Raw genomic sequence first — 21,653 nt, forward strand, 5'->3', positions numbered from 1 at the left:
GGGGAGCACAAGAAGCACCAGGGCGGCCGGGCCTACTGCCACCGGCGACTGCTGGGGCAAGTGGTGAGTGGGCATTACCTTCCGAATGAAATATCGGAAGACTTCAGGACCAGGGACAGCAATCCGCAGACCAGGTGAGCTCCAAGGATCAGCACCATGGACAGGGCTGCAGCAGAGTGCAGGTATGTGGAATTTTCCACTCTGCTGCAGCACACCTGAGACTGCTTCAGTGATTGCCTCACAGAGTATATAAGGAGCAGCACAGAGGACTGAGAGCCTAGCTGGGGCTAGGGAGAGAAATTACGCCTGGCTTCTCTCCTCACCTGTTCCTAGGGCGGTAAGCGGCTGTGAGCCAACGCACGCGTAGAAATTGTATGATTGCAACTTTCAACGGGCTGGCCAGGGCCCAATCACACGCTCTTAACCAGTGTTCACTTTGTCTCTCCAGGAGGATCATACTTACCGTGGAGAGGAAGACTGATACCCCGACCGGGAAGAAGTTTTAGTTATTTTTGCTTCCCCTTCCCCCAGCATTTAAGACAAATAAATGCTTTTTCTGTTAACTGCCCCTGGGTCTCTCTGCACTGGTTCTTATCCTGCTTTGGCAACTGCCACCTCCGTGGGCGAGGAAGGCCACAATACGTGCGCACACACACACATATATACATACACACATGCATATATATACACACACACATACATATACATATATATACAAACACACATGCATATATACACACACACATATATATATATACACACACACATACATATGTTTGCTGGATGCTCACCCACTGTCCCTCAGGCTGTGACAGGCAAAAACGTATTTAGCTGCGAGTGAGGCTGTCGGTCCTTCTCCTAATAGGACTCGCAGCTTTTGGTGATTTGTTAGGGAGGGAAATTTGTTTAGGAATGTTGAATTTTGGATCTTATTAAAATATGTTTCCCTTATCTGTGAATATTTTTCACAATATAACAGGAAGTGCATCTCTGTCTCTACCTCTCCTGTCTTGCAGTGACCACATATACGTTCTTCTTTGGGTAGCCATGTTTTTTTGTGCCTTCCTTTTTCAATTGCTGAGGTGTGGTCACTGAGCCTGTACTTGGTCAGGATTTGTCTCTGCTTTGTATCTCTGACAGAGGAGAGATACAATTTGGCAGAGTATTCTGTTTAGGGCCAAGTAGCAATTAAGTTTATTTTGTGTTTTGGTTTCATTATTCCAGTGTTCCAGATAGGCATCTTTTGTTTGTTTAATTATTTGGTTTACTCTAATTTCTGGTTTTAAAGCAGCGCTGGTCTGAGTTTGGTCAGTGTTTGGTTTTAGTTGGTTAGTGAGTCTCATGACCAGCTGACTGAGAGGACTCTTTTTGGGTTTCAGGTTTTGGGTTCTCAGTGCTTGAAATTGCATTGTGTCTTGGGGACTTGATTTGAGGTGCATCCAAAATTTAAGTGCTCTTTTTTTAATGTTAATTATCAATGGGTATCTGCCTAATTCTGCCCTGCATGCATTGGTGGGAGTTTTCCTTTGGATGTTTAGTATTGTTCTGCAAAATTCTGCATGCAAGGCCTCTATAGGATGCTTGTCCCACCTAGTGTAATTGTGATAACTGAGTGGACCCCATACTTCACTTCCATATAAGGCAATTGGTTGGATTACACTGTCAAAGATTTTAAGCCAAATTCTAATTGGTATGTCTATTTTGTGAAATTTCCTTCTAATTGCATGAAAGGCTCTGCAGGCTTTTTCTTTTAGTGTATTCACTGCCAGACCAAAGTTTCCTGAGGCACTTCTTTTGAGCCCCAGGTAATCATAGAACAGGGAGTGCTCTAGTGCGGTGTTTCCTAGAGTGAACACATGTCTGGTTTCCTGAGATCTGGGTTTCTTTTGGAATATCATTATTTTAGATTTTTTAAAGTTTACTGTCAGTGCCCAGTTCTGAGAGTATTGCACCAGTAAATCCAAATGTTGCTGTAGCCCTGTGAGTGACAGCAACACCAGGTCATCCGCATAAAGTAGGAATTTAACTTCCTTGTTGTTTAGGGTTAAGCCAGGGGTAGCAGATTGTTCCAACAGCACCGCTAACTCATTAATATAGATATTAAAGAGCGTTGGTGACAAGCTGCATCCCTGAAAAACACCTCGTCCTTGGGTGAAGAAATCTGTTCTTTTATTCCCAATCTTTACTCCACATTTATTAGTGACATAAATAGATTTTATTATGTCATAAACTTTACCCCCTACACCACTTTGGAGAATTTTATAATATAGTCCTTCTTGCCAAATAGAATCAAAAGCCTTTTTAAAATCTATAAAGCATGCAAAAATTTTATCTTTGCTTTTTTGGTGTACATGTTGATTAATTAGGGTCTGTAGGGTGTAAACATGATCAGTTGTGCGATGTTTTGGTAGAAAGCCAATTTGTCCTTTGCTCAAAACATTGTGTTTCATAAGGAAGGCTAGCATTCTGGCATTGATAATGCTGCAGAAAATCTTTCCCAGATTGCTGCTCACACAGATGCCTCGGTAGTTATTAGGGTCAAATTTGTCTCCACTCTTGTAAATTGGGGAAATAAGCCCCTGATTGCAGATATCAAGAAAGCAGCCAGCTTGGAAAACAAAATTGAACAATTTGAGCAGGGCCTGTCTCGGCTCAGGGGTGCTGTGTTTAAGCATCTCTGTCCTGATGCTGTCAGGTCCACATGCTTTTCCAGGTTTTAGCTTTTTAATGTTGTCTTCTAATTCTTTCATTGTAATTTGGTAATCAAGTGGGTTCTGATAGTTTTTAATAGTTGCTTCAAGGATTTGCAACTTTTCTTGGATTTGTTTTTGTTCATAATTTAGATTATTAGGTGAAGTTTGCTCATAAAGTTTTTCAAAATGATTTTTCCAAATGTTGCAATTTTGTAAGGCCAAATTGTCTGTTTTTTTTTTTTTGCTCAATTTGTTCAATTTTTTCCAGAACTGATTTTGATCAATGGAGTCTTCAGTTTCTTGTAGTTTTTGATTATAATGTATCCTTTTCTTTTCCTTTAGGGTCTTTTTGTACTCTCTTAGTTTTTCAACATAATTTTGTCGCATTTCTGTGTTGAGTGGCTGACGGTGTTTTTGATTGGATAGCAGTCTTAATTCTTTCCTGATATTTCTGCAGTCCTCATCAAACCACTCTTCTTTTTTCAGTCTCTGTTTGGATGCAGAGCTGTTTTTGGTAAGACCTGCTTTATTGGCTGATTTATGATATATATTATTAATTTTTGTTACAGCCATATTTATGCCTAATTGGTTTTGCAGGAATTCTATTGAGAGAAAGGTGTTAATAATGTTAGTAGTTTCAGGTGAACTGATTACACTTTTGAATTTGACTTCACTGTCAGGAGCCCATCGATATGACCTGTTTAATCTGTACAGTTTGCAGAGCTCAGACTCTGCTATTTGTTCTATAATTCTTTTTAGGTATACATTTATCTGACAGTGATCTGTTAGTGGTGTTTGTGGTCTGACAGTGAATGCACTAATATAGGAGGGGTCCATGTCAGTAATGGCATAGTCAACTACACTAGTCCCAAGAGCTGAACAATATGTGAATGTCCCCTTTGATCCTGCCATTAAGCATGTACAGACCTAGGGAGCGACAGAGATGCACTAACTCTTTCCCATTTTTGTTACAAATATGGTCAGGATTATTTCTGGGAGTAACGGTAGGAGTGAAGTATAGAGAGGACTGTCTGAAGACATGGCTATTTCCAGTAGAATCTACTATGTTAGGCTCAGATCCTGTTCTGGCATTCAAATCTCCGATCAATAGAACATTACCCTGGGCCTGGTAATGTGTGATCTCTTTATGAAGATTTTCAAAAAAGTTTTCATTGTAGTACGGTGACTCCAAAGGGGGAATGTAGGCCGCACATATATATAAGTCATTATCACATTTGATAATATTTTTATTTCATTTTAGCCAGATGTGTGTTATTGCCTTTTTAATTAGTTCTAATTGGGTTGACAAATCATCTCTGTACCATCTGATAATCCCACCTGAATCCCTGCCGTGCCTTATGTTTTTCTGTTTGAGGGATGACAGTAAAATTTCTTCATAGCCTGGGGGACAGTGAGTATCAGCATCATCTCGACACCATGTCTCCAACAGTATTATTATTTCATGTCCTGAAATGCATGGGTTGGGCCCCAGGGCAGTGGATGGTGGGGTGCTGGGTTGGGCCCCAGGGCAGTGGATGGCTGGGTGCTGGGTTGGGCCCCAGGGCAGGGGATGGTGGGGTGCTGGGTTGGGCCCCAGGGCAGGGGATGGTAGGGTGCTGGGTTGGGCCCCAGGGCAGGGGATGGTGGGGTGCTGGGTTGGGCCCCAGGGCAGTGGATGGCTGGGTGCTGGGTTGGGCCCCTGGGCAGTGGATGGTAGGGTGCTGGGTTGGGCCCCAGGGCAGGGGATGGTGGGGTGCTGGGTTGGGCCCCAGGGCAGTGGATGGCGGGTGCTGGGTTGGGCCCCTGGGCAGTGGATGGTGGGGTGCTGGGTTGGGCCCCAGGGCAGGGGATGGTGGGGTGCTGGGTTGGGCCCCAGGGCAGTGGATGGTGGGGTGCTGGGTTGGGCCCCAGGGCAGGGGATGGTGGGGTGCTGGGTTGGGCCCCAGGGCAGTGGATGGTGGGGTGCTAGGTTTCCCATAGTTTTCAGGATGTTATTCCAGGAGTGTTATTGGTTTTGAGTAACACTTTGTGTTAGTTAAGTAGTGGGAGAAATTCTTTGATTTTAAATAATGAGCTATTGAAGTGCCATCTGGGGGGAGGATGGGGTTGGTGTTCTGTCAGGAAAGTAATACTGATGGTCAGAGATAATGCTTTGGATGAATAAAATACATTGTTTAAATGTGAGTAGTCCTGTTTCAGTATTCTTTATTTTACTCCTGTAATGAGCAGAATCTGGTTAATCGCATAACCTCTCACCAGTCCCCAGTAAATTTTTAAAAATATCTTCAGTTTTTGAAATTCGTATTATGAAGTTACTATGAACAACATTTACATAACTTTTGTTTTTACAAGGAAAGCAGCCCATCTAGCAGGGACAAATCTGTGTTTGGTGGAATTATAGTGCAACTATACTGGCACGAATAGAGCCAACTGTAAAGTTTGGTGGAGGAGGAATAATATTCTGGGGCTGTTTTTCATGGTTTGGGCTAGGCCCCTTAGTTCTAGTGAAGGGAAATCTTAATGCTACAGCATACAATCACATTGTACAGAATTGTGTGCTTCAACTTTGTGGCAACAGTCAGGGGAAAGCCCTTTCCTGTTTCAGCATGACAGTGCCCCCAGGCACACAGTGAGGTCCATATACAAAGGGTTGCGAGTTTGGTGGGGAAGAACTAGACTCAACCCCATCAAACACCTTTGAGATGAATTGGAATGCCGACTCCAAGCCAGACCTACTGTCCAACATCAGTGCCCAACCTCACTAATGCTCTTCTGGCTGATGGAAAGAAATCCCCGCAGCCATGTTCCATAATCTACTGGAAAGCCTTCCCAGAAGAGAGGAGGCTGTTACAGCAGCAAAGGGGGGTCTTACTCCATATTAACGCCCATGGTTTTGGAATGAGATGTTCAACAAGCACATATAGGTGTATATAACATCACCCAATAAATGGTGAAAATTTGCTCTCCTCTACCAGGCATACTAGAGGAAACAGATGAGACAATAGCTGATATTGCTGCATTATGCTCATGAAACACACAACACATTTTCATTTCACTTTAATAAAGATTATCATCATCAATAATAAGTTTAATTTGTACAACGTTTTTGTGAATACTCACAGTTTTAAAGTAAATTTTAAAGGAAAGGGATAGTGGCTGAAAGTCTGACGAAAGTCTTCAGTATTAAAGTAATAATCTCAAAGATTTTCATTAAAATAAATGTCTGTTAAGTCACTATCTATCGCCGAATTAGGTAACACATTGGTGATTGAGAATATTATTATATTAATTCATATTATTATTATTATTATTATTATTAATATTATTTATGATTAAAGAACTGGGTGTCTGTGGCGACATTCCCGGGAAAAAATCACAAACGGCGCATAGTTAGTGACGCGTTTTCCATCACCCATCAGTGGTTGGTCCGCCAGAGAGGGTAGGCGGAGTTAACACAGCGGGCTCGCTCTTCAACTCACTTGTGTGTGAGCGGGGTACTGTTTTTTCCGGTGTCTGCATGCGTTACAATAACAGAGAAAAGGGGGGGGGGGGGGTTATGGAACCCTAAAAAGGTTTTGTGTAACATGAGAGGTCATATTATTTGTTGATGCAGATTTCGTATTACATTTGATGACAATATAACGTTACTAAATTGCATAGCTATTTGCACAGCTAACGCTAGCTACCAGACCATGTCAAGAAAGACAACATTAGTTTAGACAATGTTGCGCACAGTATCCATCTCTCATATCAGGTAACGTTGCGTTAGCTAGCTAATGTAATTAACACAATCTAATGTCAGCTAACAATTAGAAAAAACGCTAGCTAACGCTACCAACCGGTACCGACCTCGCAAAACGTCTCTCGAATGCAATGCTACCTTGTTGCAACGTTGCAGTGTAGCTAACTAAAGGTCAGTTCAGATCAATGATTCGCAACGAGACTGGATGCAACTTGCAAAATTCCAAGACGTCTGATTGCAAACATTCTAAAACTGCACTTGGCGATTTGACAAGGTGGGTCTTTTGAGACCCCAGGGCAGGCAACGGCTCTGCTACCAACCAGTTCACACCACTGCAATTTTCTCTGCAACATTCTAAAACCGTTTCGTCTCGTTGCAAATCATTGATCTGAACTGGCCTTATCGTTACCGTTATTTACATTGTCCATCAATATATTATAATGATCGGAATAAAGCCGGGGTATAGGTGGAGCAGAGCCGGGTCTGATTTATGTGTAAAGATGTCAAGCTGGAGAAAACTAAATAAAAGAATACGGCAGTATGGATTAGCGTTGTTATTGTTTTATTACGCTTCCTCATATGTTCCTTCAGCCTTGATGCCCTTTTTTATGAAATCTCCTTTGTGTTTGTTCTATTCTTCTTGTTCTGATTGCTAATTTAACACCCAGCTCAGCTTTATTCTCGAACAGTTTAGCTAGTAAAACCAGAAACACCAGGGATAATATTTTGCAAGGCAGTTGTTTCAAAAATATCACACAACAATCATTTACGAAAAATACTGTTTATTGTGCACGAGATACATCATTGCTCTGCAGTGCTCTGCAGTGCTCTGCAGTGTAAAGATGTTCATACCGGGCAAAAGGTGGATAAAGAACGTTTGTGGAGATTGATCATCACTAATTCTACCCAAGGTCTGCTACAGCATTTTAACCCGGCTCGACAGTGTAAAGACAGCTTAAGTTAACCTAATGTTAGACAACGAATGAGTATGTACATAACGTTACTTTTATAACAACCATTTTTTATTCAGTAAATAGTGCTATAGTTGGCACTGCTAATTGACTGACGTCACACAGGCAACACTGGTTGGATCCGGTTGGATCTATGGGAAGTGAGGTCCAAAAACACACTTGCAATTACCGCTTCTCGCCATTGGTCCCTCCAAAGAGAACGAAACAGAAATCTTCGAGATTGTAACTTTAAATGCAACAAGAAATGTGCCAAAATTCATGAGGAAAAAAAGCATAATATAATTAGCATATTCAGAAGTGTCATGAATCTCATATTGGAACATTTTAAAGAACGAAAGTAACAATAATAAGCTTTATGTTTGAAACATTTAAATGGTAAAAAAAATGCTGATCAAAAAATGTTTGCATGGAAAGGTCACGGTCAGAGGTTTGGTTAAGAGCTGTTTCATGCCACCTAAAATTTGGAGAAAGAGAGAGAGAAATAAACTGATTATGTTTTTTTAAACAATAATTCAGTAAATAACTTAATGAAATTTTTTTTATAAAGGTAAAGATATTTCAGAACAGCCCAGTGCTGGAGACTCACCAGACCAAACCCGTCACACTACTTCAGCGGCTTCAGATTGTGGCTCCTGGTGGTAAAGAGAATAGCAGGTCACAGGAGTGCATTCTCATCATTTACTTGCTTAGCAGACACTCTAACTGTGAACAAACTACACTGCTTACTTAACATCTATTTATACAGCTAGAAATGTAGAGATGCAAATAAAGTACATTTCTCAAGAGTACAATAGCAGTGTCCTACTTAGGATTTGAACCTGCAACATCTACGGTGCAAAGCCACCCCATTAACGGTAGTGATGCTCATACAGATGAAACAGTGGAAATGGGAGTTTTTCTAATACTCAGTCATATGTTTCAAACTGCTGGAAGGAGGCACCCAACTGAGCAGAGGAGGCGCTCATGTGCAATTAGGCAAGGGAGATCATGCTGAAAGAATCCCCTCCCTCCGAATACGTACGGCTGAGCTGCCCGCCAGCCAAAGCAGATTAGTTGTGGTTTAGGGCTAAACCACATTGTCTAAATATCCCTTGATAATGACTTAATATTTCTGTAACTTCCACACAGAGGAGGGGTTCCAAATAGTGCTTAACATCTACAGTACAGTAGAAATGACACACCAGTCAGAGTTTGGTTCGCAGGAGCTTGGGCAGCTAAAAAGACAGTGGCATAACTCAGGAAGGTTCCAGATACTCTGCTATTCTTTGTTGCCTCATAACCATTTTTTTAAAATCATGTAGAATTTGCTCTCAGGGCTGTCTTAGACATCTTGTGGACACAGAACTGATCGAAAATGATCGCCAACATGTCTGGTAGTTAAAGATATTCACCTTGTAACTCTTATCTTTCAAAAATGTTACTGAAAATATGATTAAATATAAAAGAATATGAGAATATAAAAATAGCGACAGATATTTAAAATGAGTGTGTGCACTCCCACCTTTCTTTCTCTTGCGCAGAAAGTACAGGCCCACAAGCACCGCCACCAAGACGATGAGCAAAACAACAACGCCACCAACAATGGTGCCTGTGTTGTCACCGTCACAGTTACGGCACTTTCCATCTGCAACACACAAACAGGCAGCGTCGGTTGTAGAGCTGCAAATAGACAGCGTGGAAAAAACTTCCATTCAAACTGATCATTACTCTCGACCTACTTTCATTCATTTACCCTGATGAACTACTCAGCGATTAATTTACTAAGTACTCAACACCATCAGATATAGCCAGTTCTCCTCAATTACACCATTCAGGAGAATTTTAAAAAATGTTCTTTTTTTTTTTACATGGGTTTGTTAATCCTTGTTAAGGAAAATGAATGAAAACCGGTCCAGACCAATGACCAGTGAGTTTAAAGGGAAGTTTTCCTCCCTGACTACTTTCGCTCCACAACCGTCACTGGAAACAGGAGTTAATAAGCATCAACCACACAAGCCCTGCGGGTTGGTTCACATCTTCAGACACTTTTCATGTGTAAGAATGTACTCCATGGGCTGGTATTGTGCCAACAGAGATACAAAAGTAGAGGAAGGCAAAAGGTCTTGGGTTGACTCCCCTGCCAATTAGTTTTAGATTTTAGCTGAAATACTGGGACATGGATCCATTCAGCTTTGAAATCATACTGATCCATGAAGAAGGTGCATTGATAGCGGTCACAGGAAGCAGCCTGTAAAAATGGGACAATTGACATTGATAGGCCAAGATTACCCCAGGATTTTTCGATCGGACTCGGCAGGGTTCGGTGGTGGATTCTGCAACTGTACTTTGAGGTGTCTGATGCCTTGATCTCCAGCCACTTCCTCAGCTGGTACGTCTCCTTACGCTCTCCATTGGGTCTCACCCCCGAAGAGGCGACCCTGTCCAATTCGGTCAATGGCACACCGTCCTTCAGGATGTTTACCGCCACATCTTTGGGGTAGAATCCGGTGGCCAAACACACCAGGGTGCGGTAGTCAGGGCTGGTGGACTTCTTTGAAAAAAGATGTACCTCAGGAGGAGCTGTGAAAGAGGAGGAGGAGGAGGAAGAACAGAGTGAGCTCATATAACAGAAGCTGATGAAATGGTATGATCCACATTTCATGACCCTGGACCTCATTATATCGTGTCTGGCTGTTCAATTCAATGTTATGTTGTGTAGTGCTTTTTGCAAAAGCCTGTCACAAAGACGCTTTACAGAGAGCAGAAGGCAAATGGGGCAGGAACCAGGCCTGGACTTCCAAAAAGCAAGCAAGCAAGGTTAAAACTTCCTAGTGAGGAGAAAAAACCTGCAGCATGGATCACCCTGTCAAGGGACTGCTCTAGTGTGTGAATTATTGCCAATGGCATTGCCAAAGATTCTGGTGAAGCCACACATCTTCCAACGACAAGCAAATTTCTCTGACTACTGACGCTGCCTCCATTTACTTTCTATGAGAGGTGATTCTGCGCACCTGCAAGGCACACTGGGATAGCTGGCGACGCGAGGCAAGCCGGCGAAGCCACCGGAAGTGACGGGGAACACGGCGCGATAACCAATCAGGTTAAAGATGCGACGTGTAAACTGTCACCCCAATTCAAATTTTATTACGACCAATTGTAGGAGGACGTGTGGCTCCACCCTTAAGGCTGCTCCATACTTTCCGCGTTCCGCGTCCGCGGACAGCTGCGGACTTGTACCGGTCGCGCGGATGCTCACCCGGTTCCATTCATACTACAATTGAGGGTCCGTGTCGGTCTGGCGTTCCACGTATGCGCATTTCCTGATCTACACTCCATTCCAGTTCCATTACCACAGAGTGAATGCGTAAGTGAATGCGATAAGAAAATTTTCGGTTACGCTGACCTATAAAACGTTATTCCAAAAGCAAAATTAGACATGATATACAACGTTAGAAAGCTTATACTCTCACCTACTGAATAAATGAATTGTCAATCAAGCCATACTGTACTAAAAATGGTGACAACGCTGTAAACAACAGGTGTGGTATTACGCACAGCTATTTTTGGAGGTACCCAGGCATCACAAATGCACGTGTATTTCACAAACGGATTGTCCAAGACAATATATGACCACTCAGTCTAAAAAGGGACATCTCTACGTGTTGCATATTTATTTAATATTTAGTCCCAGATATTGACTGTACAATGACATGGTATCATTTTTTAATACTTCGTCTCGTTTATTTCGTTATTCAGTGAGCAGCGTTTTCACTGCTGTATAGGCATATCTTAGGGCTATTGTCGGGTTTATCTTGTTGCTATGACAGAATACGATTTTTTAGTGGTGAAAGAATATTTTTATGAATGCCTAGCTAGACAATATAAATGTGGGTAATGGCGGATCTCCTCGAACAACTCTCTTCAAAACAAGCATCCATTAAATGTTGTTATCTGGCGCATGCGCAGTCGGCGCGCTTGCTATGCGTACAGTCCCCGCGGTCACAAATTTTGGGCTGTGCGCAGACGTCCGCATAGGGGTCCGTGTGGACCCTCCGGACATGGGCAGATGACGACATTCACGTCACGCGGACCAAAGCGGACCCTCGTGGACACGCGGACGCAGAAAGTATGAAGCAGCCTTTAAGGAGGATTCAGTCAGCTGAGATCCATCACTTAGTGCTCTCTAGCTCCCCCTGCTGCACGTTAAGCAACTTTGCTCTACCTTTACAACTTGGCATCAACTTCTGTCTAGTGGGCCGTTGGCTAAACATTACTTACAGAAAGTTTTGAAATCTAGCTCTTGGTACTTCAGAAATTTCTCCAGCCAGTGCACACAGTCCGTCTGTAGGTAACCCTTGGTGTACTGGCTGAGGATAGGCACGTTGTCCCATTTCTGCTTGGTGGATTCAGCTGCGCGGACAGGGGCCACCCACGCCATGTTCTCACTGTCGAAGGCCAGGAAGTCCTTGCCATCATAGCCGTACTGGTCAAAACCATTATGAAACTTCAGCTTGCCATCAGTTGTCTTTTCCACCTGGCAGCCATGCATCCACTGTAGAATATGGACATCTGGATCTGGAGAGGAGTGAGGCTGTTAACCCATTGAAGAGCGTTTTTTGTTTTTTTTCAAAATTCTGAGTCAGTGTTCTAGAACTCCGCTGCTTTCAAATTACCAGCAGTGACTGTTACATCAGCATTAAAATGCTTAGTTAAGAACAGGGGTGACATAGCTCAGTTGTCTGGCAGTCGGAGGGTTGCTGGTTCGATCCCCTGCCCTGGGCGTGTCAAAGTGTCCCTGAGCAAGACACCTAACCCCTAATTGCTCCCAACAAGCTGGTACCTTGCATGGCAGCCTTTCACCGTTGGTGTGTGAGTGTGAATGTGTGAATGAGAGGCATCAATTGTAAAGCACTTTGGATAAAAGCGCTATATAAATGCAGTCCATTTGCCATTTACCAACACTGAAATCACATAATTGCAACATCCCACCTTAAAGGGTTAACACAGCCTTCAATGAACATTGTTTGAAAAATAACAGCACGGCATGAACACAGCAACCTGACAACGCTCTAGCCTCATTCAGCCGTGTTTTCATTCATTTACACCAGTGATGGAAGCAAGAGAATGGACTCCTCAAAACATGGCTAGTCTGTGCAGTCTAATATTTTGGCTGTACAGCCACAGACTTTATTTAAATTCTGCGGAAGCATCACGATTTTAACTAGGAGGAGCCTCCGATATACATTATTTTATAAAAGAAAAATGATAATGATAGTTAATACACCACTCAACGCGCACTTTAGTTAGATTCTGCTGTATATGTGTTAATTGTAAAACTCTTCTTTTTTCCCCTTCTGTCTAATTTCTGTCTCGGAATGCCCAATCACATTTACAGTCCTGCTCCGATCTACAGACTCCTTGGTGAAAATCAGTGGAGCAGGCACACCAGAACATGTGTTTTTGTCCTTAAAATCGACCAAATTAAAAGCTGTTTTTTTTCCTTCATGTGGTTTGTTGAGTTTAGCAATTGCTAAAAGTAACTCACCAGCCTGGGTTTGTGAAGAAACAAGGACACGCAGCATCATTGATGCGAAGCACCATTTGACTACTTGAGTACTAATAGCTCCCCCTAGTGGAGAATATTCAGCCTGCTAATACTGAGTGAGTGTGTGTTCGTGTGTATGCGTGCGTGTGTGTATGTGTGTGTATGTGTGTGCATGTGTGTCTGTGAGTGCGAGTGAATGAGAGTGTGTGAGTGAGTGAGTTACAAACCAGGTCCACGAGGTGCTTCACATATAAAAAGTGCAATCCTTGTGTTCATTTGCAAATGAAAGTTAAGGAGGAATGTTGATTTTCTCTGTCTCACCTGATTTGTTCTGGTGCATGCGTTCCATCAGGATTTTGATGTTGACATCAAACCACTGTTCCTTGCTCCTGCGGGACTGTGTGCCTTTCTCCCAGTAGTCTTTCTCGTTATGTTCTTTCATCCATGTTTGCAACGGCTTCTTGACCTTGCCTTCGCTGTTGTAGAAGTCAATCGGCCTGTCGTTCAGAATTCCCATAGCAGTGAACTGATAGACTCCTGGTTGACTGATGGGCTTCGAAAGGGCGGTGTAAATGTAATGAAGATCGTGAATCTCTGGTGGGGAGACAAGCAGAGATAATGACTGCCATTAGCTGACGCGTCATTTCGATTTCCAAACCACTTTAGCGCAAACCACGCCCCGTAGTTGCAACGAATGTTCAAAATCAATTTCATTGGTCAACGCGATGAGAGCGCTGATTGGCTGAACCAAATGACAGCTTGCTCGCAACTACAGGGCGTGGTTTGCGTTAAAGTGGTTTGGGAATCGAAATGACGCTTGGCTGACAGATCTGCCCAGCAATTTATCACCACTTCTGCGTCAAAAAAACAATCCTCAAACAGACTAATCTAACCGGAGTACATCTGGTCCTTATGAAAAAAAAAAATCTAAATTAGCCTTTTAACGAGTGAAATTAAAATATTCACATGTGAAAAGAAAATGTCCAACGTAAACTGGACATTTTCACATGGCTTTTTTCATATGTTTTTTCATCTGGAAAATTTCCACGTGAAAAGAAAATAGGTCGCAGTAAGTAATTTGCATCGTCACGTTTTGACATGTCATTGACTTTTTAAAATCTGAACTACACATTTCACGTGAAAATAAAACGTGACTTGAAATAGGATAGGTTACATGCGTACTCTTCAAATATTGGGTACCCACGTGTGGTTTTTGAACATATGAGGTTTCTGAACATGTGGTTTTCCGTAAGGGTGTCCCTTAACATTGAGAGACCAGTTCAAGCAAATGCGAGGCTTTATCTGTTCTTATTTAACAAGATAAACCTTTTTGGTCAGCAGAATATTCCTGGAATATTTGCATAAACGTTCCTGTGGTGTGTTTCTGCCTGGTTTCCTAAAGTCACAGCTTTAGGAAGCTAAAGCATCCTAGAGCTCCAAGGATGAATGCTTGACAGGTCACAGTGTATTATTCAGATATATTCACTTTATTAAAAATAACTTGACTTGTGCATCATCATCATCCATGCTGCCTTAAATGGAGATATTTGTTCAATGTTTAAAATGTTCCTTTTTAATATTTTTGGGACATTCTTAAATGCAACACATGACTGCCATTTCACAACTAAACAAAAATATATTTTTTTTTGGTCGTTGTGATTTCCAGTTTATTAAATGCACTGCTTCACATTAATGGCTGTTTTGTCTGCTTATGAAGTAAACACTGAATGGATGGTGATCTATCCTTCAGAAGAATTTATGTAACTACCTGATTCAGCTGTGAAAATGACCTTATCTAAATAGTATATTAGTATATATTAGTACATTAGTCATCCTTCTGTCTTTTTATGCTAGAGAGAAACATAAAATAAATAACAGCACAACAAAGAAGAAATAAAGAACGAGCACAAAGAATACAGAAAAGGGTAAGCAGAGAATTATTATGAAGAACAGGATGATAGAAAACACCCATCCCCCCCCCCCCCCAATTTTTTTTTGAGTTTTCTACCATCTATTTTTTTTCTTCCAACCTTTATTTAACAATAAAACAAACATGTACATGTTACGTCAGACATAAACAAGTACACAGTTCAGTACGAGATTCATACTTTCTTAGCGATAACTGTTCCAGAACGCTGCTGTGAAGTTAGTTTATCCACAAAGGTGAAAGCCCACTAAAGCCTATTTTGTCTTTACTGTGTTTCCCCAAATGTCCGGCTTTTGTTTTTTAGTTTTTTTTTTTTTTAGAAAAGGCGGGTGCCGCGCTGCCTTTTTAGAGCGGCCGCTTCCTTCCCGCCGTGCGGTCGCTTCCCATTGGTTTTCATGTAAACAAGGCGGAGGCAGCTGTAGCCCTCGACGCATGCTAAACATGTAAAATTATGAGACCTCAGCACCACCCCACCCCACGCATAACCATTGCTGCTGTTCTCAAATGCAGCCATCAAGTTGTAAAAAGGCTTTAGCCTACACTTTATTTAAATACTCGAGACCAATAGCGTTTTAAGGGAAGAAGATGCTTTTGAACAGCTTTTCAATTGTCAGTTTGCTTTTACGTGATTTCAATGCTGTTTTCAATCTATGAAATAAAACTGATACTTTTTGCAAGGCTTGACTCAGTTTTTAGTCATACAAATAATGAACCATCTACATAACTTCAGTCCATATGTTTTTATTTATCTTAGTTTAACACCAAATAAAATAATGTTTTTGTTTTAAGTGAGCCTCTTATCACTCAACAGAAAAAGACACAAAACAAAACTAACAGCACCAGCATTAAAGAACAATAAGTGCAATTCTTGTGCAAAGGTTTCTAGAGTGCTTTTCACTTTTTCTGCTTTTTGGCAGTGAAACCATATGCCTGAAGCTTGGGTACACCTGATACCCGTTACAGGGTTATATCTGTGGGACTAATAGGCTATTTAACACTAGAACCGCCGCGAAGTTAATCGACAGATTACCGCGGAAGTGACGCTTTTATTTTTAAATGGAAAAAAAATGCATGTGTATTTCATTTTGAAAATCGGTACGGGGTTAATTTAAGGCAGGTCTTTAGAATCATAGGGATACTTGAACTTTGTGTTTTCGTTAGTATAATAATGTGTTTTCAGCTTATTTTGCATGACAGTGCCACGAATAGAGCCTTGCTTCAGAAAAGATTAGCCTAATCACTGTCAGTAAATCCAAGGTGTAACTTCATCGAAAAGACACGATACTAAGCTTTATCTACATACACAAATCTTTCCTGACCTGGCAGTGATTAAAGGAGTAGCCTACCAAGGTGATTTTCACACTTTCTCGGTTTTATGTGCTATTTGCACAAGAGGCATTGAAGAAACACAATGAGTAAAGTATTAAATATGTCCGTTCTGTATTTTTGGAGAAATATGCGTTTTAAATTTATCGTCCTATTTTCAACCGGTTGAGAAAGTTGTCAACTTGGTGCGTCACTAACACAGTAACCACTCCCCTTTCCACGCCCCGTAAGCCCATGGATAACTCGAGACCCATAGTTTGCGCCGGTGGCTTACGGGCAAGACAATGCAAATATTTGACTAACGTTAGGTTCACTTAAATTAGAGTGCCTTTTAACGATTATTAGATTATTTCTGGTTATATTCATTTAGCTAGCTAGCTAGCTAACGTTAGCTAACTAGGTAGTTTTCATAAGGCAATGTTATCGATAACGTGGGTCTGTAAAACACGTTTTGAAGCTCAATGGCGGGCGCGGCCATGTTCTCGATTTGGAGCCAAAACCATAGAGTTAAGCGGTCTTGTGTTTTTTACAATGTGATTGACAGTCCGGTGCGGAAAAGCCCATCAACCTGAACGAACGATTGCAGAACGAATTTGAGGCTAGCTGACTGTCTGCCGTTATGTTTTAAAATATATGATCAAATGTTTACGGAGTTTAATTTCCATCCGTGACTGTACTGTGTTATGTAATCACGTTATATGTATGACATTAATAATACAATTATGTTCAGTTATCTTCAATTTATGTTTCTCGTCAAAACGAATATGCTTAGCTAGCATATCAGCTTGCCAGTGAGCTAGGTAAGCTATCCGTGGTTAGCTCACGCATTAGCAATATGAACTACAGGGGAAGAACATCGACTGCACTGATGGTCAGTCAATCAGAGATGTGTAGACTACTGGTGATTTGACTAGGCTAATTTTCATATAACTGTCTGGTAGACCTGCTGTTAAGCAAGCAAGTCATCGTCGTAGGTTTTCGCCACAGTCAGTTAATGAGCCATTAACTGCTACTACTCCATCGCCGTTTGTGGTGTTCACTTGCTGGGTGACGCTAGCTGACCGATTGTTCGCAAGTCACTTTTTACCGAATAAAAATTAACACTGTCAGCGGTGATTAACAAATCTACCAAGTATTTTAATAACGGATCTACAGGCGTGTAAATATGACAACGCACTTTGAAGAGCAAGTTTTCCACCTGTTGCATAAAGACAAAAATAATGTAGGCCTACATTGAATTTCTAATTATTATTATTTTCTTGCTAGCTTCTAGCTTTGTCACATTCGTGCAGCATAGCCCAGGTAGACATTTACGGAATGTACACTACTGACAAGCCGTCAAACACGTTTGACAGATGGAATATTTGCCGGTTAGGGTTAGCTAGCTAGTCAAATGGCTTGGTAGCTGAAGTTGCGAACTGTTTTAGCATAGGCTACTGGACTACCACATATAGCAAATAAGCGTTAGCTGATTACGCTTTCTGCCAACTAATTATTTGGTTAAGTGGGCTAAAGGAAATAGTAAAAATGACTCGGCTACCGCAAAACTTCAGAGGAGGGTTATTTTATGGTCGTCTAGTGCAGCTGTAAATAGCACACGCTATAATGAAACCACTACAAAATGGGATGCCTGCATTTTCTGACTTCGCACAGGTGGACCGTGGTCGGAGCCGCAATGTCAAGGCCAAGAGACGCCACCTCCCACCCCAGTGACCACAGATTGTAGCCCCTACTGTAACGCCGCAGTAATCCGGAAGTGACGCAAGCTGTACCTCATTGGTCCAGAACAAATATTGGCACTGTGCCCAAATGACGCAATAAATCATGAAATCGACCCATGGACAGTCATAAGACGAATAAAATACACCTATTATGACTATTTGTTCTTGTGAGAAAAAATTATTGACTTTGTATTTTGATCGCATTTGTACCGTAGACTTACATGGAAACCGGATATGAAAACACCTATACTGGAGCCATCCGTAGTGGCGCTAGTGAACAACCAGAAACTACAACACCAGGAAATGAGCTTCAAAAACGAAGTCTGGTTTTGGCCGCTTGCCACAAACCGCCGACTGTGGGGACGCGGCGCGGCCACAGGCGGCCGTCGCCGCGTATAGTGTGGCTTCAGCCTATGTGTCATCGAAGCATTTCTGAGACACACAGTAGCTTGAATAAAGTCTAAAGCAGTTGTTGTTTTTACTAACGTTGCATCTAGCTTTTAAGAATGGCCCATTGCTCTCGAGGGAAAATGTTGGTAGAGATGTCTTTGAAACGCACCCACCAAAATCAAGGTAAGAAAGATTAGGCTGATAGATAGATAGTCTACTCAAATTACTTGTTAGCTAGCGTTAGCTAGCTTAGGCTAACTACTTCACAAACAAAACCAAACTGCTCGCTAGATGGCTTGCCAGCTATAAGTAATTGTAAATCATATGCAATTAATTCTTTTTTTGTGTCATGCAGGCTAGTCTGTGCCAGCGTGTGACAGCCCAACACTGACAGCCAAGGAAACAGCGCGAGAGGGTTAGGGCTCGCATAGAAACACGACACACCTCCTAAATAGCCTAATCACACACACACGAGCTCAGCAGTAACAATTCACAATTAAATAGTAACCTGATAAAAATCCATTGCAAACAACGTCCTTTGAGAAGTTGAATCCACAACATGAGCTTTGAGCATTACTCGCTGGCGTTCAACACGTTAAACCCATAGCATGAGTCGTCCTTGAGTATCCTACTCTGGAATTCATCCAATTAAATCCAAAACACGAGTCTTGTATCCTTTACTATTCATTGCGTTAGTAAACATTGCACTCAATAAACTGATTGCAAAACGTTATCCTCCCACATGCAAATCTATTTTGTTTGATCGATGTCATCTGTGTCTACATTTGTCATGTCAGAAAAACAATGAATCTAATCTAAGCCTAATTGTGCCATGATCACTAGATTTTATGTAGATGTTATCATTATTATCATATACTGATTTTATATAGTGATCAGCAACCAAATGAGCGATCAAACAGAAGTTAACGCCTTTTGCCTTGGCATGACCCGTTATTATTTAGCAGACAGTGCAAAGGCACAATACATTAACTTCCAAATAACGGTCAAGTTTGAGCTCAAGATTTTTATGTAGATAAATAACTTAATTAAAAAAACAAAGAATTGCCTCATTTACAATATTCTGCCCACAGTTCATTTGGCTGGACAACAAAACAACTTTTAAGTCGTTTTTCTCAGTTCTACACTCTGGCGAATTAAGGTCTTTTGCCTTTGTAGGGCCTTCCGGATATAAGTTCGCAACTAAGTGTAGGCTATATTTTGTCTTAAAGTAGTACACAATAAGTACATTTCTTCTTTAGCATTCTGATAAATCATTTCGATACTGATGGAGAACATTTTTAAAAGTAAATTTTAAGTAAAAGCTTAGTTTTAGGTCTAAAATGGAAAATGTTGTTTCACTTCAGTTTTTTCGACTTACCGCTATTAACAGTGGCAAAAATACAGAACAGCGTTAGGAAAATCATCTTCGCACCAATTTCTCAATCGATAAACCAAGAAAATAGTACAGTGTGCACTTGAGTGTTTCCATAAAAATCCGAAACGTATTTTCCCGTCCGATCCGAAGACGCTAGATAACAAACGGAGTCACATATGCGCGTACTGGCCAGGGAAGGGTGGAACTTAGAGGAAAAATCGAGGAGGGCGTTGAAAGAGCATGGCAGCGAAAAAAGTACTGCAGCGAGGGGGTTTGCCCATGACGTCACCAGGAGGTCACCCGCAAGTTCTTCTTCTTCTTCTTCTTCTTCTTCTTCTTCTCAAGATCAAATTCAAATTCAAATGCTTTATTGGCATGACGTGGATTCAAATGTTTCATTATTAAGTCGGTATACAGACATGTTTACACCGTGCAGCCCAGCGTGGCAGTGTGTGGCCAAGATCAGACTGTAACGCTATCACTCCGTAGTCTTTCTGCCACTCAGTGGGTGTAACCCATAGACCGTTAGTGCTCACTGGCGCATGAAGCCCAAACTAGGGCGCAGCCACATTGCCCGTTGCAACCAACGCAAGCGCAGTGGAGCGAAGGACGAGTCCACGACTACAGGAAAATCCACCCAGACTAAATTCAAATTCAAATTCAAATTCAAATTCAAATGCTTTATTGGCATGACATATTTAAAAATACATATTGCCAAAGCGCAGTGACAACAGCAATCAACTACAGTAAGAATATATAATGAAAAAGAAAAAAGAAGACAAGCAGCAACAACAATAACAGCACAAATGATAGGAACATAATACTTATTATCTATTAAGTTAACTGAATTAAATTAATTGAGAAAAAAAGTATTTTCTCATCAAGAGTACCATATATACTCATACATATGCATATACATAGACATATATACATGCACACATACACACACATACATATATATATATATTTATATATATATATGTATATATACACATATACACATATATATATATACACATATATGTACATACATACATACTGTGGCGCCCTGAGGCCCTATCGGTGCTCCACAGGAGAAGACAAGAAGCACCAGGGCGGCCGGGCCTACCGCCACCGGCGACTGCTGGGGCAAGTGGTGAGTGGGCATTACCTTCCGAATGAAATATCGGAAGACTTCAGGACCAGGGACAGCAATCCGCAGACCAGGTGAGCTCCAAGGATCAGCACCATGGACAGGGCTGCAGCAGAGTGCAGGTATGTGGAATTTTCCGCTCTGCTGCAGCACACCTGAGACTGCTTCAGTGATTGCCTCACAGAGTATATAAGGAGCAGCACAGAGGACTGAGAGCCTAGCCTGGCTTCTCTCCTCACCTGTTCCTAGGGCGGTAAGCGGCTGTGAATGTTTTTTTGTAAAGGATAGTTTGTATGGAATAGTTTTTGTGAAGTGTTGAATGTCTGTTGTGTTGTAAGAAAATTGTATTGATTTAATAAATTATTTTGAAAAGGAAAAGGTAAGCGGCTGTGAGCCAACGCACGCGTAGAAATTGTATGATTGCAACTTTCAACCTTTTTTTTATGACTGGGGGGAGTGGTCTCCCCATGCTAAAAATGACGGAGGGCTGGAAGAAAAGTCCTACAAGGCCGAACGGAGCAAGGTGAGGAGACAGACCTTGAGGAAGGCCACAATACGCGCACACACACACACACACACACACACACACACACACATACATACATACACACACATATACATATACATATATATACAAACACGCATGCGCATATATACACACACACATACATATGTTTGCTGGATGCTCACCCACTGTCCCTCAGGCTGTGACAGGCAAAAACGTATTTAGCTGCGAGTGAGGCTGTCGGGCCTTCTCCTAATAGGACTCGCAGCTTTTGGTCATTTTTTAGGGAGGGAAATTTGTTTAGGAATGTTGAATTTTGGATCTTATTAAAATATGTTTCCCTTATC

General features: G+C 41.7%; 1 protein-coding gene across 7 annotated transcripts in view; it reads right to left on the reverse strand.

Moving 5' to 3' along the window:
• The window catches only part of LOC118234660 (class I histocompatibility antigen, F10 alpha chain-like), a 41,491-nt gene extending 21,603 nt beyond the window's left edge, over positions 1-19,888 (reverse strand). Inside the window, exons 1-8 of one of the 7 annotated variants that reach the window (XM_035431360.1) lie at positions 19,673-19,885; positions 13,252-13,524; positions 11,664-11,960; positions 9,675-9,965; positions 8,908-9,030; positions 8,588-8,620; positions 7,993-8,038; positions 7,436-7,860 (exon numbers count right to left, since the gene is read on the reverse strand). In XM_035431360.1, the coding sequence (XP_035287251.1) occupies positions 8,025-8,038; positions 8,588-8,620; positions 8,908-9,030; positions 9,675-9,965; positions 11,664-11,960; positions 13,252-13,524; positions 19,673-19,718 (1,077 nt within the window). In that variant the 5' untranslated portion in view covers positions 19,719-19,885 and the 3' untranslated portion in view covers positions 7,436-7,860; positions 7,993-8,024. Of the gene's footprint in view, positions 1-7,435; positions 7,893-7,992; positions 8,039-8,587; positions 8,621-8,907; positions 9,031-9,674; positions 9,966-11,663; positions 11,961-13,251; positions 13,525-19,672 lie in introns of those variants that run through there. The other 6 variants (XM_035431359.1, XM_035431362.1, XM_035431363.1 and 3 more) reach the window with 6 other exon arrangements.
• Positions 19,889-21,653: the final 1,765 nt, after the last annotated feature.

This window comes from Anguilla anguilla, chromosome 8, assembly GCF_013347855.1.
Source record: "Anguilla anguilla isolate fAngAng1 chromosome 8, fAngAng1.pri, whole genome shotgun sequence".
NCBI classification, from domain to species: Eukaryota; Metazoa; Chordata; class Actinopteri; order Anguilliformes; family Anguillidae; genus Anguilla; species Anguilla anguilla.